The sequence below is a fragment of the Mastacembelus armatus genome, chromosome 12 (assembly GCF_900324485.2).
Source record: "Mastacembelus armatus chromosome 12, fMasArm1.2, whole genome shotgun sequence".
Taxonomy (NCBI): Eukaryota; Metazoa; Chordata; class Actinopteri; order Synbranchiformes; family Mastacembelidae; genus Mastacembelus; species Mastacembelus armatus.
In genome coordinates, this window is record NC_046644.1 from 15,515,137 (window position 1) to 15,532,595 (window position 17,459).

The 17,459-nt window shown below is 39.9% G+C and overlaps 2 protein-coding genes across 3 annotated transcripts; both read left to right on the forward strand.

The window, feature by feature from the left end:
* Positions 1 to 66: 66 nt before the first annotated feature.
* LOC113124257 (guanine nucleotide-binding protein G(q) subunit alpha-like) lies at positions 67 to 9,599 on the forward strand. Of its 2 annotated transcripts, none has more exons than XM_026296831.2 (8): positions 67 to 318; positions 596 to 736; positions 3,149 to 3,333; positions 5,091 to 5,245; positions 5,534 to 5,662; positions 6,913 to 7,042; positions 7,537 to 7,690; positions 8,144 to 9,599. In XM_026296831.2, the coding sequence occupies exons 2-8, from the start codon at positions 601 to 603 to the stop codon at positions 8,332 to 8,334; spliced, it is 1,080 nt and encodes a 359-aa protein (XP_026152616.1). In that variant the 5' UTR covers positions 67 to 318; positions 596 to 600; the 3' UTR covers positions 8,335 to 9,599. The 2 variants fall into 2 exon arrangements, with proteins under 2 accessions (XP_026152616.1, XP_026152617.1); XM_026296832.1 differs by lacking the exon at positions 67 to 318 and adding an exon at positions 340 to 504.
* A 144-nt stretch (positions 9,600 to 9,743) lies between these two features.
* LOC113124258 (guanine nucleotide-binding protein subunit alpha-14-like) lies at positions 9,744 to 17,392 on the forward strand. Its single transcript, XM_026296833.1, has 7 exons — positions 9,744 to 11,163; positions 12,664 to 12,848; positions 13,308 to 13,462; positions 13,643 to 13,771; positions 14,396 to 14,525; positions 16,339 to 16,492; positions 16,772 to 17,392. Exons 1-7 carry the CDS (start codon positions 11,043 to 11,045, stop codon positions 16,960 to 16,962), a joined length of 1,065 nt encoding a protein of 354 aa, XP_026152618.1. The 5' UTR covers positions 9,744 to 11,042; the 3' UTR covers positions 16,963 to 17,392.
* Positions 17,393 to 17,459: the final 67 nt, after the last annotated feature.

Here is a 17,459-nt window from a genome sequence, read left to right on the forward strand (position 1 = left end):
CCGCAGTGCTAGTTAACAGCGGAAACTTGTTCCCATAATGTAATAGTGAGAGCCTGCACTATTTCCCATCAGAGCACAGCCCTCAGTCACATGGTTCACTGTTGGGTTTCACCCAGGAGAGAGGGGCCAGGCCACATAAAACCGGACGCTGACAAGGAAAACGCCGAGCTTCACGTCCAGCAAAGACAGAAACGGCGGCGAAAGAATCTTTTTGTTTTCCCCGAAGAATGACGTTTGTCACATTTGTGTCATTTTGTAGCGCTGTCAAGTAAAACTCCGCCATATTCAGCCCACCACGCCCGGAGCTCAGCTACCAGGGTAAAACTCGCTGCTTCAATCTGCTTGATGTTTTGCACAAAGTTTCTTTGCTTTTCACAGGAAGGAAACAGAGCAGTTGAACCAGGCGTGAGAAAAACTACTTTACTTCAGTGCATGTACATTTGTTAAACCTTGTTTCCAGTTCAGGAAAACACTGTTTTGGTGCACACGGTGGAAATTGGAGAGGTGAATCAAAATATATTGACAGAAGGATGCTCGGGGGGCAGGGGGGTGGTTAATTTCTGTATGAACAACATTATGTGTCTGTGTTGTCCAGGAGCAATGACTCTTAGCTCCGTGGGAGCTTGCTGCCTCAGTCCAGAGGCCAAAGAGGCTCGAAGGATCAACAATGAGATCGAGAGGGAGCTCCGCCGGGACAAGAAGGCCTCTTTACGGGAGTTCAAGCTGCTTTTGCTCGGTAAGGGACTGAGGGGATAGTCTTTATGAATGACTAAACATGGTGGAAGGACTATTCACAGCTTCTTTAAGTAAACGGCCATATCTCACTGTAAAAATACTCATTTACAAACCAAAGCCATTCACGGTATTAGCAATAAAAAAGGTGTTTTATATTACTGGACTCTTATTATAACTAATGGAGTAGGAGGATGTTGGTGTTGGATGTGGAGAAAGGCATTTTATATACTATTGGGCTCTTATAATATTAAATAATTCTGAGGTGACACTTATGTTTGTTCTTATTTTTCTGTGTATTTTTAAAGTAGTTTCAAGTACATTAAGCAGGCTTCTTCCTAAGTGTACTTAAGTGCAGTTTTTGAGTAAACCTCTTTGTTTACTTTCCTACACTTGCCGTAAGTTAACTGAAGCAACTCACCAAAAAAAAGCATGATGATGTTTTTATGGTGGGTATCAGAGGTTTTGTAAAGAGTGGTGGAAGAAGCATTTAGATGTTTAATGCAGTGTGACAGTGTAAAAATAAATGTAGCAGAGTTAAAGTACGGTATTTAGTAGCATAAAATGAAAGTACATAAATGAAGCACAGATAGTTCATAACTGTTCTTAAATACTGAGTAAATGTACAAATGTGCATTTTGAATACACAGTATTTCTATACTGTGGTGATAATACTTTTGCTTCAGTGAAGGGAAAAAAAAAGTCACTTTTTCTACTCATGTGTATGATAAAATTAAAGTTTGGCACCAAATATATAAATAAGCAGATGTACATATTCTTAACATAATTAGACTTGAAAGTACTTGAGTGCATAATGATGCGTTTGTGCCTGAATATGAGCAGTTGTGCACTGAAAAAATGATGCAGCTGTGTCTGGTCACACCCCATCACAGCAAACTCTCCAGCACAGCGGGTAGAAAAATGATGATAATCATTATAAGCAGCAGTGGAAGAAGAATTTAGGCCTTTCAGTTAAAGCAGCACAGCACAATGGAAAAATATTTCATTGCAACTATATAAGTCCTGCATTCAAAAATCTTACTGCAGTAGATGTACAGAAGTATCAGTGAAATCTATATAAAGTCGTAAAGGTAAAACCCTTGATGCACAAAAACGTTCTTTGCGTTATTGATTTCGTTGTTAATGCTTTAATGTGTTTAGTGCAGTTGTGTTGTGGCTGGTTGATGCTGTATTAGTTTTAACTTATTTTATATTCAAATGAATGTAGCAGAGTAATATGTGTAATATTTCCATCTCTAAATTAGTATTCGTTGAGGGTATAAAGCAAAAATAGAAATACTCTGGTGCAGTAACCTCAAAACTGTACACAAATATAGTTATTGATCATAACTAATTATCTAGGAAAGACACACTAGTCACAGCTGTTAGAGAAATACATGACAGCTGTGTCACCTTGGGAGGCCACATTTGTATTACTCGACAAAAGATACGTCAGAAATACTGTAAATTTAAGGTGTAAGGACATCATGTTACTTTTGGGATCTGTGCTTTCAAAAATAAATGACTCATGCCGAATGCATAACCACACTTTCAGCTTCAAAAGTCAGATGTGTGACTTCAGTGCTTACAAAACAATGACTGCATATTTAGAATAAAACATTACATTTAAAATTTTACATCATATTAGATTTTTGTATCTTGCTGAATAATCAACTCAGATGTAAAGCTTTTAGGATATGAGTCTAGTTTTTTTTTTTTTTTTAAATTAGAGTACACTAGAGTAAAGTACCATAAATTTCTTTTCACTTCACTCTGTCTTTAAAGTCTCTAACTATTGCCAATATATGCTGTTATTTCAACTGTCAAGAGGGGGAAATGCTGCAACTCTAGTTCAGTCTTCTTAAAGATACAGACCATCAGTGATGAGATGACAAAATGCCGTTTGTAAAGTTAAGTTAGAGAATAAACATAAGATCCCTAGGGCCCAGAAACAACCCAGATTATAGTAATTAAGGAAAGTCCAAGATTGCATAAGAGAGAGCCATGAAATGCAGGCAGAACTTCAAATAGATAGCAGGCAGAGGTAAAAGATACTGTACAGCAGATGATATTCTGAAGAGATCAAACCTGAAAATAAGTTGATCCCACTAATAAGTATTGTCTGTAGTGAAAGTCTCATGTAGCTTGTTACTTGAAGCTATAGACCCCGAGTGTTGTCCAAGTCTACAGCCTGGCTAGCAGCTCAGTGAGGCTGAACTTTGACATAGTGGTGTTTAGACTGAAATACCAACTAGTTAATGCTAATATGCTCATTGTTCGTTGGTGTGATCTTCACCACCAAAGTTTTGAGAGACTGCTGATATTGGTCTTTTCATGGGATGTATGTACAGCAAAAGTACATTGTCCTTTTAAGTCTGAGTGTGTATGCACTAACTATGTATGTGTTGGTGGACAGGAACTGGTGAAAGTGGGAAGAGCACTTTCATCAAGCAGATGAGGATTATCCATGGCCGTGGATACTCTGATGAGGACAAGAGAGGCTTCACCAGACTGGTCTACCAGAATATCTTCACAGCCATGCAGGCCATGATCCAGGCCATGGACATGTTACAGATCCCCTACAAGTTTGAACACAACAAGGTAGACCAGAGTGCTTTCTGTTTGTCTTTGTTTTTCCTCACACAGACAGATTAAGGAAGAGGTTTTACAACACACTGTCTCAGAAAAATGTGTGCAAGGTTTACTGTGTCACTGACGGAGTCTGCAGTTCGTATTATTGTGTATTCAGGGTGAAGTACTTCTTGTAATTTGCAACAGTGTTTGTTTCGCAATCCTGCCAGTAGAAGGTTTTGCCTGCCTACAGAGGCTGTCTTTTGGAATGCACACATGATGTTACACTGCAGGCATGTACAGACAGGTACTCCTGAGAAAAAGCAAGGAAGAGACAGAAGAGGAAGAAAGATAGAATTCCCTATTAATCATACAGGAATCTGCCCTTTTCATATACATGGATTGAGATTATTAATCACACAAACCTGCTATCTTATGTGTGTAATGTTCCAGGTTAGGGTGAGACCCAGGTGAAAAGAGTCCATGTCATGTGTACTTAATACAAGGAAGGTGGTGGGGTGGGGCATCATGTTGCTGTCTTGGACTTTTGGAAGCAATAATCAAGTCTGAGTCAGCATGTGAGCTACAGACTCTTCTTGTCTGCAATGAGAATAAAGTTTGGTGTAAGATCAAACGACAATAGTAAATGTTTCCAAGAATCACCTGACGTTTGTCCCATCATTTCTCCACAGAGAAGAGTAGAAGTATGAAAGCAGTGAAGCAAGAGTCATGAAACCATTTGCAAAAGATGCACAAAAAGGGAAGACATCAGAGAGTATAGCCTCCCCACATAGCATAAAGTTACTAAAAATAAACTCCCTGAAGTGTTTTGAATGCATTTTCAGTTAGTTGGAAATAATAGGAATATTATCAATTACTAGTGACCAGCAGGTGAGAAAATAAAAGAATTCTCTCCTTTGGGTGCAGTAGAACAGTGCTGATCTACAGCTTGAGAGAAGGTTGGGTTCTAGTCAGCTATAGTTCTTGTTACTCAGTGAGTAACCTCACATCATCCGTAACTTGTTGTGCAATAATTTTTATGCTGAATAAATGTTTCAGACAGTAAATACTGATGAGAGAGCTGCAACTAATGATTATTGTCAACCAGTTTGTTTGTTTGTTTGGTGCATAAAAGCAGTTAAAACCACCCATCACAGCTCTGAAGGTGTTATCTGGTTTTGTCTGAACACATGTCCAAAAGTCATAAACAATGACATAAATTATGACACGTCTATTGATTTAATCCTTCCAGCTTTAGCCTGGCTGATTGACTAATGAACTTTGCTGGTTTCTAATGGCAGGATTGATAAGACAGGCATTTTTTTCATACAGCAGGTTTCAGTAGTGGAGGGTGCCTTTTATCAGCAACTGTGCACTTACTGCTGATAAAGTTTAGCTGCTGCACTATCCTTGTTCATGCACTTAGTCTATGATTAGTAGTATGAATCAGGTTCTGAATTATAGAACATCCTGTTTGAAGTCATTAGGAACAGCATTACCATCTGTTATCACTGAAAAGATGTAGCTCTAAGTGTAAGTGATTGTTGCACATTATAAGGGTAGTGATGAGAATACAGATCTTTTTCCCCTGACTAATGGGACAATACATCTATAATGTGAGATGCATGGTTGGTAAAGCCTTTTCTTCTAACAGCCAAGCTGATTTATCTTTTGTAACTCTACAGTAAAAAATGTACAAGAAGATAAACGAGAGCATATTCGTTTGAGTCATGAATGTTTCCGAAAGTGATGGGTCATTCCATTAATTGTGTTCTGTCGTTGCTTAGGCCAATGCCAGTATTGTCAGTGGAGTTGATGTGGAGAGGGTGTCGACTTTCACAAAACTATATGTGGACGCCATCAAGAGTCTGTGGAATGACCCGGGGATTCAGGAATGTTACATTCGGAAGCGGGAATACCAACTCTCGGACTCAGCCAAATAGTGAGCGCAAACAGAGCTTAGTAGCTCCTCAGACATTACCAAATAGTTTCCACTGTTTCATCTGCCAGTCGTCTGTTGAATGCTCTGAGGTTTATCTTCAGTTGTTATACCATTTAAGGTTATTGATACAAGGCTCAAAGCAAAAAAAAAAAAAGTTCACTCAATAATATTTCACTGCAGAATTATGCAAATCAATGTCTTTGTCCCTCTTCTGGTTCTTTGCCACTCTGTTGATATTTTGCTGTTGTCATTTTAACTTAACTTTAAGTGGTCTTTATCTGTTTATAGCTATCTGAATGACTTGGACCGAATTGCCGAAAGTGCTTATCTGCCAACCCAGCAGGATGTCCTCAGGGTCCGGGTACCCACAACAGGTATTTTAGAGTACCCCTTTGACCTGGAGAATGTGGTATTCAGGTGAGTGTTTTATGTTGTTGTTAGATTTTATATTCTACTGGTTTTATTGCAGCTGAGGCCAAAATCTGTATAAAGTACTTGGGAATTGCAAAGGCATCATGGTACGCTATATGAAGTTGGATATTGGTATACAGTAGTTTCAGAAAGTATTCAGCTCCCTTCACTTACAACATTCACAATGTTTAATTTGACATGGACAAACTGGCATTTTTGCCCATTAGCCTACATAACTGCCATCACCTAACCTCATCCAACCTGAAAGAAGGGCGTAATGTACAGTAACATACACACTTATTCTTAGCTACATTAGCAGCACTATAGATTGCAATATCTATCCACCACTTAAGGTTCAGACTGAAATGTCATAACCACTGTTGAATTGAGTGCTGTAAAATCCTGTACAAACACTCAGTTTGCAGATGATTACTTTTTCTCTCGTGCCCCCTTTCATGTGTTTTTATAAAGTAGCTCAAGAATGACAGGATGGATTGTGCTGATGCACACATTAATGTCCCTCTCAGACTGAAATATAACACGTTTTGTCACTTTTTGTTTAGCACCACCCTGAGGTCAAGTAGTGACATTCCCATTAGCCTCAGCTAACCTTTGTGTTTTGTGCTTTGGATCAATCCAGTTTGCAAATTTTAGCCTGATTTTAGACTCTTTCTTCTTGAGACAAGACTTAACAAGATTATTGTAGAAGACTGGAGGTTTGTAGACAAATATGTCTTGTCTTTTGGACCTTGTTACACAATTTGTTTGCAATTTCTCACACAAAGGTTCAGGGTCTTACTCTGCCCATTTATACTGCCAAGTCAGGCTGGTTCTGAAAGTTAAACATCTCTCTCTGTAACAGCAGCAGATAATTTGGGGAAGTGAAAGTTTCTACTCCCACAATTTAACCTTGATGCCTTAAAGGCAAATGCTGTTTTCTGGTTGTCATGGGAATGTTTTAAAAGCACTGAAACCTCTCAATGCTTTAGCAGATATAGATTTTTATATTGCAGATATTGTTTTCATTATTGTAAAATTGTGTTACAGCCTCAAGGTTGTCTGTGCTTGGTCTTTAAATGCTGCTCTGAGCAAAACAAATATTCCCTTTACCTGTTTAGTCATCATGAATAATTGAATTTAATCATTTACTTCATTAACCTACAGTGTAGCAGTGTAGTAGCCTTACAGATTTCAAAGAATATTACTGACTGATATATAAAGTGATGATTTTTTTTCATGAAGGCCTGTGATTGCAGGATGGTGGATGTGGGTGGCCAGCGTTCAGAGAGGAGGAAGTGGATTCACTGTTTCGAGAATGTCACTTCCATCATGTTCCTGGTGGCGCTCAGCGAGTATGATCAGGTCCTCGCCGAGTCCTCCAATGAGGTAAAATGTGGGCTGCTGCCTACATAATAGTCTGTTTATATATTTGTGAGTCTGAATATAGGAAAGAAATGTGCTCACTGTGGGATGAAGATCACTGGGATGAACACAAAGGAATATTGTTTCTTTTGTTTAAAGCCAAACCTGTAGATGGTGACCTAGATTCTTCTATCCAACACTAGTCTGGGTTCTCTCTCCCTTTAGTCTCTCTCTCTCTCTCTCTCTCTCTCTGTTTCTGTCTCTCTCTTTTTGTGGTGACTGATAAACCTCATCGTGACCTACCTCTGTGGGTGCATAGATCATCTGCAGGGGGAGCTCTTTAGTCGCTCTGTTCAGCAAAGTGTCCCTCTCAGCAAGGCCTGTTCACTTGATGAGATTACAAACCAGTTGAATTTGTTTGCACAGACAGTCACTGCAGAAGTACTGCTGTCTAACGCCATGTGTGAATCTCATAATTTTGCTCATGCTGAGATGTGTGTGTCATATGTTTCTCATAGAATCGGATGGAAGAAAGCATGGCCTTGTTCCAGACAATCATAACCTACAAGTGGTTCAGATCCTCCTCAATCATCTTGTTCCTCAATAAGATCGATTTGCTGGAGGAGAAAATCATGTATTCACATTTGGTCGACTACTTCCCTGAGTATGATGGTGAGAGGAAACAGTTTCTTCTTGGTGAAAACTATACAAATGAGACTGAGCATGATGGCATGTATGTTTTGAATATGTCATTGAAGTTGTTGGTATTTTGATTTCCTGAGTTTTAAGAGTGGCCCTATGTATTTGTTTTTTCCTCTTAGAGATGAAAATTTGAATTCATAAGCAATAAAACCTGCTGTGACAATCACGAACTGGCCTTAAGACTGTAGCAGCATATACTGGATTGATCAAGAATGTGTTTATTGTTTATGAATTCAACCTTTCCTTTATTAGAGGAAGATTGCGTTATGTCATCTTTTAAACCTCACAGTCTCACTCACATATTCTGATACTGTTTTATATTACAGTGCTAGGCTGTCTTATATTCTGGAGCTTTTATGTAACTACTGAAAATACTACACTGACTTTCCTGTGCTGTTTGTGCCCTCTGTCTCTTCGTACCAGGCCCCCAGCGGGATGTCAAAGCAGGAAAACAATTCATCTTAAAGATGTTTGTCAATCTCAATCCAAACAAGAAAAAAATCATCTACTCCCACTTCACCTGTGCCACAGACACAGACAACATTCGATTTGTCTTTCGTGCAGTGAAGGACCACATCTTACAAGAAAACCTGGAGGTCTACAACTTGGTTTAAAACTGTGCTGATGCCACTGTAATTCAATTGACTTTGTGCATCTGGCAGTCAGGAGAGCTCTGCAGTGATTCAGTTTGCCTCACACTGCTACTGAGAACTATGATCCAAAACAGGAAATGGAGAAGCTACAGAACCTGTCTCCAAATGACTGTACTACTGGTGTGTTCTAAAATTTCCTGTTAGGCTCTTTAAAAACGGATGTCTCCAGCCATCATGAACTGTGTCCTGACAATTAAAGTGCTGCCTTAGTGAGGAGCCTATTACAGTATCCACTCTGAAATTTATGGAGCTCTTTGCGAATGATTTTCAGCAGTAACAGTATAAATGCACATGGATGGATTGAAATGGAAAAAAGTATTTTAGTGGCCTCGAAAGCCTCTGAGGACTAGTAATGTACTAGGTCTCTCCTTCAGGGAATCTGTGGAAGTGAATGCAGACTAACTGCAATGCAGCACTTCACGTCACTAACCCAAGCTGGTTGTAGTTTTTTGTTTTTTTAAGTTAAAAACAGTTTGAAATACTCTAGATGCATAGTTTGTGTGTTGACCTAACGAGTCAGTTAACACTAATTACATATTTACTTTATTATGGATAGTGATTTGCACACTGGTACTTCTGTTGTTTTTGTTCATTTGTACATGTGTGTTTTCCTTAGTTGGGTATTTCTACAACCTTAGTTCACTTGATTTTGTACCCTTTACATTTGCCTGTCATGGCATTGTGCAGTGTTAAACCACTTTTTCTGAGCACAGCCTTAGCATTATATTTTTATATAGTTTTCCATACATTTAAAAGGGACATTTACATACTTTTTTCTTTTTAATTGTTTGTCAGAGCTGCAGAGTTGAGTGTTCATTCAATTCAGGGATAATTTGATCTAAAAACTAAAATGGCTTTAGGTCCAATATTTATCTGAATTCCTGTTGTAAATATTGCATGGTACAATCACTTTCTAGCTTCTTTTACTTGTTTGCATCAAGGTCAGTGTTGAAAGTTTATGAAAGAACTGCTGGAGAGAGAACTGTAATGTCAAATAACTTCTAAGGTATTGACTTAGTGCATTCTTGATCTTCATATGTTGTTCAAAGGTACAGTATCAAATGCATGAATAACAAGCTAATGAGCGCATATCCACAAATCATATGTTTACACAACCTTTGTTTTTGTTAGGCTAATTTATGGTCATAGTATACTCTCATTACAATACTGTTGTGTAGTGTTAGGATTTTTAATCTGAATGGATAAATAAGATATTTTGAGGTTCATTTGCTGCTCACGTTTTCCTTCTTTGTCTGTTTACAAATCCGCTCGGGCACACGGTTGGTTAGCCATTCTTGTGTTTGTCTTCTTGGCTGCTCTATCAGCTCATCTGGAGCAGTGTTAGTCCTGAAATCCTCCTCTGTGAAACATCCATCTGGCTGGAGCCTGCAGCAGCATGTCTGTTAGAGTCCATATTTTTAGTGTTGTACACAAGGTTTATGTAGTGTGAGGACACACAGTGAAAGTAATGCGGTAGCAGGACATGGCATTAGTGCTGTGCAAGAATGAAGGAAAGCCTAAGGACTCTTGTGGACAGAGGGTTCATTGTCTGTTCTTTCCCTATTTAATCAATCAATCTTTCTACATTCCCAGCAAACATGAAGTACTGAGGCTGCATCCAACAATTGTTTTATTAATGTTAATTTTACTTCCTGCTTCAGCTCTAACAGATCTCGGCCAAAAATGAGGGATTGTTTTTTACTGCTTGTTTGTGTTTTCTTTGGAAACGCACACTGTAGGTTTTCAGTCACTAACATAGCGCCAGTTGTTTTTCCTCGTCCTGCTGCAGTGATGTACAGATGCACTCCAGGACCCAGTGACAGGCTGTGCTGCGACAGAGCACAGTCAAACACACTTAAATCTTGTGAAATGCTGCTTTCAGCCTGATGGTTGCTCTTCAAACACATCTCCAATTGCTCCTGATTCATTTTACATCAATCAGCTAATTGATTAATTGAATGACTGTGGCAGCAACGTTGTGCAAGTGCTCAGATCAGGGGTGGATTTCTAAACTAATGGGTGGGTGCAGTTAAAGAGTTAGATGATAGACTCCAGTATTTTTTTTTTTTTTTTGTTCTTTCCTCACAATAGGGACTAAAGGTTGGGATACTGTGGCCTGTAATGGTTGTCTCTTGTGAGTACAAGTACAGTATAATAATAAATCACTGGAATACCTCTTTATGTAATTCAACACTGGTTTGGTCGATGTGGAGGTGAATCATTTTTAAACTTAATCTTTTCCACCCATTAGGATCTGATGCCTTTAGGTATTATAGGATTTCTAACAGTGTCTTTGAGTATTTGATGCTACATGTAAACAGATGTTAATTTGTTGCAGGTGGCTGTTCTCCATTCTTTTCCTTCCTGTCCTCCACTTCATTGTGGGGAAGGAGTTTCATATTCAGCGGCCCCTGGGAGTCAGATGTGTAAGCAGATACACATGAGTGAAACCTTCTGTGAACCCGCCTCTGTTGCTCAGCAGGAATGTGAAATGCACCTGAGCTGGATCCACTATGAGGAAGAATCACCGCTGAAAGTCGCCAACCCACCTGTTCCGGGACAGAAGTTTCCCTGGCAGCTCAGACAAAAACCATTACCCCACTGATCTGCCCAGTCCGCGACAGCTGCAGCGCAGTTGCACTAGAAGCAGCTCGTAAACGCGGAGCACAATGGGGGAGTGCTGCCGGTCTGCGGAGCAGGACGAGAGACTCAGGGTGCACAGGGAAATAGAAAGACAACTTCGCCGAGATAAACGAGACTTTCACCGCGAGTTGAAGTTGCTGCTTCTAGGTGAGTGTCAACAGAGCTCCGAGAAGAAACACACGTTTGACAATAATTAACCAGTTAGCGCATGTTCACCTACTGAGACAGTCAAAACTCTCAGCCACAAATAGACATTACATATATTCCATTTATTCTAGATCTCACCTACAAAATAACTGGACTCCTAACAGGTTGATATAGACTCTAGTTAGTGGTTTAGGGCCCAGGTGATTGTAGTTTGGCGTGTTGTGAATCAGTGTCATTGTCTAGTTGTGTTAACTCAGAAAAACAACAGTGAGGGGAGAACTTTTGAGATGAGGATTTCCTCCAGTAGCCTCTGTCTTTTATTAAGATGCAGAGATAAAATGGCTGCTGTTTGTGATGGAGCCTGTGTCACCTATATTGAGAGCTGAGTATCAGTCCAATAGGTGTGAGCTGACACACCAGCAAATAACAAAAGCGACTGAATTAACACATTGCAAGACTGGTATGTGTTTTTGGCTACACTGTTCATTCGAAAGTAGTTACAGGTTACCCTTTGCATTCTTCAAATAGTTGACGAAGCCAAGTCAGCACTTTCATTGTACATGTCTCATTCATATCAGGCTGGACTGCTGCATGTTTTCATAGAAGACACACACGCATACCTGAGTGTGTTCTTATTTATTTATTTATTTATTTGGATCTCCATTAGCTTCCATTGCACTGGTTGCTAGTCTTCTGAAAGTTTATGAGGCTTTATCTGCTGCTATTTGGTTTTAACTCCAAATATTAAAGTCCCTGTAGTAATACTGCTTCACTGTCAAAGCCAGGTTAGGTCAATTCAATGCACGCAGGCTTTTCTGCCATTTTGTTGTTGCTTCTTTGCTTCTGTGAGGATTGTCAGCATATGAACAATGAGTGTAAAGTGCTGACTGAATGAAAAAACAGCTGGATGAAAGTCATACAGTGCAGGGAAACCTGACACACATGAGTAAATATGATATACGTTACAGCTGATAATAAATTTCACAAGTATAAAGAAGCCACTCATAAAAGCCTTATTGTAATGTTAGAACCAGCACAACAATACGTTAGAAAGACTTTGTTTAAAGGTCAGCACTACTTTAAACTTCAACTTGTTTGTCTGCTTGGAGAACGATATCGTCCTGTAAAGGTCAGTCTAATGGTTAACATTTTTATGCATTTTAGGTGCTTGGCCGACACTCTCAGCGAGAGTAATTTACAACAAAAAGCAGGAAGCAGTTCACTATTTGACTCAAGGACACAGGGCTGTTAATACAAATCGACTTGCTTGGATCAAACACATTTGGGCCTTACAGAACAAATTATGTTGAAATACAAAATAAATTCTTTTTAAAAATAGCTGTAAACCGAATTTGTTCTCTCAGTAATGCAACATCTTTATTTTATTGCCGATGTCCTGCCTTGGAGCAGATAAGACATATCACAGATGTCTTATTTCTGGCCTTGCATTGATTTGATTTGATTTTTCATCCTTTGTTCTCATTCATCTCATTTGCTTAGGGACTGGTGAAAGTGGGAAGAGCACTTTCATCAAACAGATGAGGATCATTCATGGCAGTGGATACACAGAAGCTGACAGGAAGGGTTTCACTCGGCTGGTGTTTCGGAACATCCTCACAGCTATCCAGGCGCTGATTGAGGCCATGCAGACTCTACAGATCTATTACGTCGATGACAAGAACATTGTGAGAAACTGCTTTTTTTTTTTTTTTTTTTTAAAAAAGACAATATTTGCGTTCTGTGGCATGTGATGAAGCTCAGTGTGTCGCTGAGAGGTTAAGACACTCTTTAGACTACAGTGATATTAGAGGCTCTGTAAGGTTTGAGCTTAATGCTGATGTTAGTATATCTACATGCGTACAATGACAATGATACAAGCTGATGTAGAGCATGCCCCCCCTCCAAAAAAAAAAAAGGTTACCTAATAATAAATAAATTATTGATATTTCAGTCTGGTCCAAAGTAGTGGTCTGACCATAGAACTGCCAGCATGTTGAGTTTTTATTGGGGGCCTTAAAATAAGTTTAGTTCTGGATGGAGTTTTGTTGCCCTCATGAAGGTCTAATTGTAGGTCAGCCAAAGATTCAAAGTTTGTGTTGAGGAAAAAAAAAACAAATCCCCTATGAATGCTTTGTGTGTGTCAGAGCCACGCAGAGAAACTGAGCCAAGTGGAAGCAGACCAGGTGTTTATTTTGGAGGCCTGGCAGGTGGACGCCATTAGGAAAGTGTGGAATGACCACGGTGTTCAACAGTGCTTCAGTCGCAGGAGGGAATTCCAGTTGTCTGACTCTGCCAAATAGTAAGACTTATATGTTTGATATCAATAATATACATAAACCTCAGCTGTTCCAGAGAACATTCATTCACACATATTTGAGATGATGTATTTCTAATAATTGTGCAGATTTCTGTATATTACTTTCTATCCAGTGAATGTTGTCAGGATATTAAACTGGATGTGTTTTTGATATATTTTCAGTTATCTGAGTGACCTGGACAGAATCACAGCCCCGCTTTACATCCCCACCCTGCAGGACATCTTGAGGGTCAGGATCCCCACCACGGGCATCATAGAGTACCCCTTTAACCTTTCAAAAGTTATATTCAGGTAGTTCTTTATCTGACCCATTAAAAACAATATCAGGAAAATTAAAAGCATTTTCTCAGTAAAACAACACATAAATAAAAACTTACTTAGTTTTAGCACCAGCAATGACCTCAAATCCCCAAGTTTCCTTTTGGGTCCCTGATATTAAACAAACTGGGGAAATGCAGGCTTTGGTGAATTTGGCACTATGATAAATTCAGAGTGAATCTGTCAAAGCAGTAGTTCAATATGCTTGTTTATGTCCTTGCCAAGACTGAGATGAGAAGGTTGATACTGTGCTGGTTTATGTGATGCTATGTTAGCATTTTAGCTTAGTTTGGCAAAAAGACCAGAAACATCGAGATAAGTGCAGAGGGCAAAGTTGAAAAAAACTTGAAAATGCATGTTGTTATCCGATTTCCTTCTGACAAGACCATTACTGATAGCTACTACTGATGGTAGTGATTGTGATCTTATCAGGGTTCTTGGAATTTTCACCATAGATATGTCAGGCCAAGTTTACTGCAACACAATGAAGCAGTAAAAGAGAATGGTAGTAGTCATATCTCTTGGAAGGACCGCAAATAACTGATCAAACTATTCTTGTAGTAACATCCATAATGATCATCGTTCCTGTGTCTGTAGGATGGTGGATGTTGGTGGGCAGCGTTCAGAGCGGAAGAAGTGGATCCACTGTTTTGAGAACATCACCTCCATCATATTCTTGGCTTCCCTCAGCGAGTACGATCAGGTCCTTTATGAGAATAAGAACGATGTAAGCTCATAACCCTTTGTCTGTTGTACTTCAAAATTTGGATTTTGGATAACAACATTTGGATTTTGTACTTGTGTTCTTGTGGCATTTTCTATATATATATATATATATATATATATATGAGGGAAAGGGAGGTGAGGTGAGGGAAATAGAGGTGACAAGGAAGTGATGGCTAAGTTTGGTATATATATATATATCACCAACATGTCCTTTGAAGTCTGCCCTATCTATCTACCCATCTACCCATCCATCCATCCATCCATCCAAATCTATGATAGGTTGGACACTAAGGAGGGAGAGGTGGATTTGTACAGGTTGGCGAGACAGAGACGGGAAGGATGTGCAGCAGGTTAGGGTGATTAGGGACAGGGATGGAAATGTGTTGACAGGTGCCAGAAGTGTGATGGAAAGATGGAAGGAATACTTTGAAGAGTTGATCAATGAGGAAAATGTTAGAGAGCACAGAGTAGAAGAGGTGACTGTTGTGGAGCAGGAAGTAGCAAAGATCAGTAAGGATGAAGTGAGGAAGACGTTGAAGAGGATGAAGAGTGAAAAGGCAGTTGGTCCTGATGACATACCTGTGGAGGTATGGAAGTGTTTAGGAGAGGAGGCAGTAGAGTTTTTGACTGGGCTACTTATCAAGATCTTGGAGAGTGAGAGGATGCCTGAGGAATGGAGGAGAAGTGTACTGGTGCCCATCTTTAAGAACAAGGGAGACATGCAGAGTTGTGGAAACTACAGAGGAATAAAGCTGATGAGTCACACAATGAAGTTATGGGAAAGAGCAGTGGAGGCTAGGCTGAGGTCAGAAGTGAGCATTTGTGAGCAGCAGTATGGTTTCATGCCAAGAAAGAGAACCACAGATACAATATTTGCTTTGAGAATGCTGATGGAGAAGTACAGAGAAGGCCAGAAGGAGCTGCATTGTGTCTTTGTAGATTTGGAAAAAGTGTATGACAGGGTGCCAAGAGAGGAGCTGTGGTTTTGTATGAGGAAGTCTGGAGTGACAGAGAAATATGTTTGAGTGGTGCAGGACATGTATGAGAGCTGTAAGACAGTGGTGAGGTGTGCTGTAGGGGTGACAGAGGAGTTCAAGGTGGAGGTGGGACTGCACCAAGGATCGGCTTTTAGCCCCTTCTTGTTTGCTGTGGTGATGGACAGGCTGACAGATGAGGTTAGACAGGAATCTCTGTGGACCATGATGTTTGCAGATGACAATCTAGAGAGGTGGAGGTTTGCTCTGGAAAGGAGAGGAATGAAGGTTAGCCGCAGTGAAACAGAGTACATGTGTGTAAATGAGAGGGACTCAAGTAGAACGGTGAGGTTACAGGGAGTAGAGGTGAAGAAGGTGGAGGATTTTAAGTACCAAGGGTCAACAGTCCAGAGTCAAGGAGAGTGTGGAAAAGAAGTGAAGAGACGTGTGCAAGCAGGTTGGAACAGGTGGAGGAAAGTGTCAGGTGTGATGTGTGACAAAAGAGTGTCAGCAAGAATGAAAGGAAAGGTGGACAAGACAGTGGTGAGACCAGCAATGATGTCTGATTTAGAGACGGTGGCACTGAGAAAAAGACAGGAGGCAGAGCTGGAGGTAGCAGAGCTGAAGATGTTGAGGTTCTGTTCTGTTCATGTTGAGGACATGAGGATAGTTGGTGTGGGTGAGGAGGATACAGAGGACAGGGTTGAATGGAGGCTACCCCTGAAGGGAGCAGCTGAAAGAAGAAATCAATAATTCTTTCTCCCCGACTTTAAAAACAAATGCTGTTTTGATGTTGATGGCCGACTTTTTCCTGTTGTCTAAGATGATTGTTCTCCTCAGAATCGACTGCAGGAAAGCCTCGCCTTGTTCCACACCATCCTCTCATACTCGTGGTTCCAGGAGTCCTCCACAATCCTCTTCCTGAACAAAACGGACCTGCTGGAGGAGAAAATCACGCAGTCTCATTTAGCCACTTACTTCCCGGCCTATAAAGGTAAAGCATGTGTTAAAACAACCACAGTATGTCCAAAACTCAGTCACTGTGTACTACTTAACTATGTTGATAGTTTGCCGTTTAATTTGTTGACAAGTTTTTTTTTTTGTTTTTTTTTAATAAATCATTTGCAAGACAATCACCAGGGGTTCTGAGAAACTTAGATGGGCAATTTAATTCACAATTGTTATACGTTTTGTATCTTAAACAATTTAAAAATATAATCAGCACCATTCATTTGTAATAAAAGTGTTGATCTTGACCACTTCCCCCCCACAGGGCCTCAGCGGGATGCTGAATCTGCAAAAAAGTTTATCCTGAAAATGTACGTGGATGAGCACAGTGGCCATGACAAACCCCTTTACACACACTTTACCTGCGCCACAGACACAGAGAACATCCGGATTGTCTTCAAAGCTGTCAAGGATACCCTGTTCAGAGAAAACCTTGAAAAGTTCAACCTTGAATAGAGGAGGCTGTAGGACAAAGTGATGGTTTCACGTTCATCACCCAAACACTGGTCACACACTTTAATGGACATTTTATCTATGATGTTCTGCTCAGTCAGCAGTGTGAGGTGATGCATATGTAGTCATAGTCTGTGGTGTTTTTATTTGCAACCACACAATTTATAAATGTTAGTTTTCTACTGCTACAATGGAGAAACTGACTATCAGTTAAATGAATGTTACACAGTGCTTCCTTTTATACTAGTAGAATAAGTAAATGGTATGAAACTGGTTTGACTGTCTTACATAGCTAGAATGCAACCTGCCCTGATCTGGGGCGAGGAAGTGAAAAGACAGTTTTAATGGTTTTATAAATTGCAGCAGCAACTATGTAGTAGCCAATTATTTTTCAGTAAATATAGATATTAAAACCACGTGTAATGCATTTCAACTGTTCTGCACTGTCTTATCTTACTTGTGGCTTTGCGTTTGTTTTACCTGGGGAAGGTCATTTTTTA

Bases quoted from the DNA above. Each gene is read 5' to 3' on its own strand.
- LOC113124257 (XM_026296831.2), top strand. From the start codon at position 601: ATGACTCTTAGCTCCGTGGGAGCTTGCTGCCTCAGTCCAGAGGCCAAA. The intron at 737-3,148 runs GTAAGGGACTGA...GTTGGTGGACAG, and splicing joins GTTCAAGCTGCTTTTGCTCG to GAACTGGTGAAAGTGGGAAG. The intron at 5,246-5,533 runs GTGAGCGCAAAC...ATCTGTTTATAG, and splicing joins CTCTCGGACTCAGCCAAATA to CTATCTGAATGACTTGGACC.
- LOC113124258 (XM_026296833.1), top strand. From the start codon at position 11,043: ATGGGGGAGTGCTGCCGGTCTGCGGAGCAGGACGAGAGACTCAGGGTG. The intron at 14,526-16,338 runs GTAAGCTCATAA...TGTTCTCCTCAG, and splicing joins TTTATGAGAATAAGAACGAT to AATCGACTGCAGGAAAGCCT. The intron at 16,493-16,771 runs GTAAAGCATGTG...TCCCCCCCACAG, and splicing joins TTACTTCCCGGCCTATAAAG to GGCCTCAGCGGGATGCTGAA.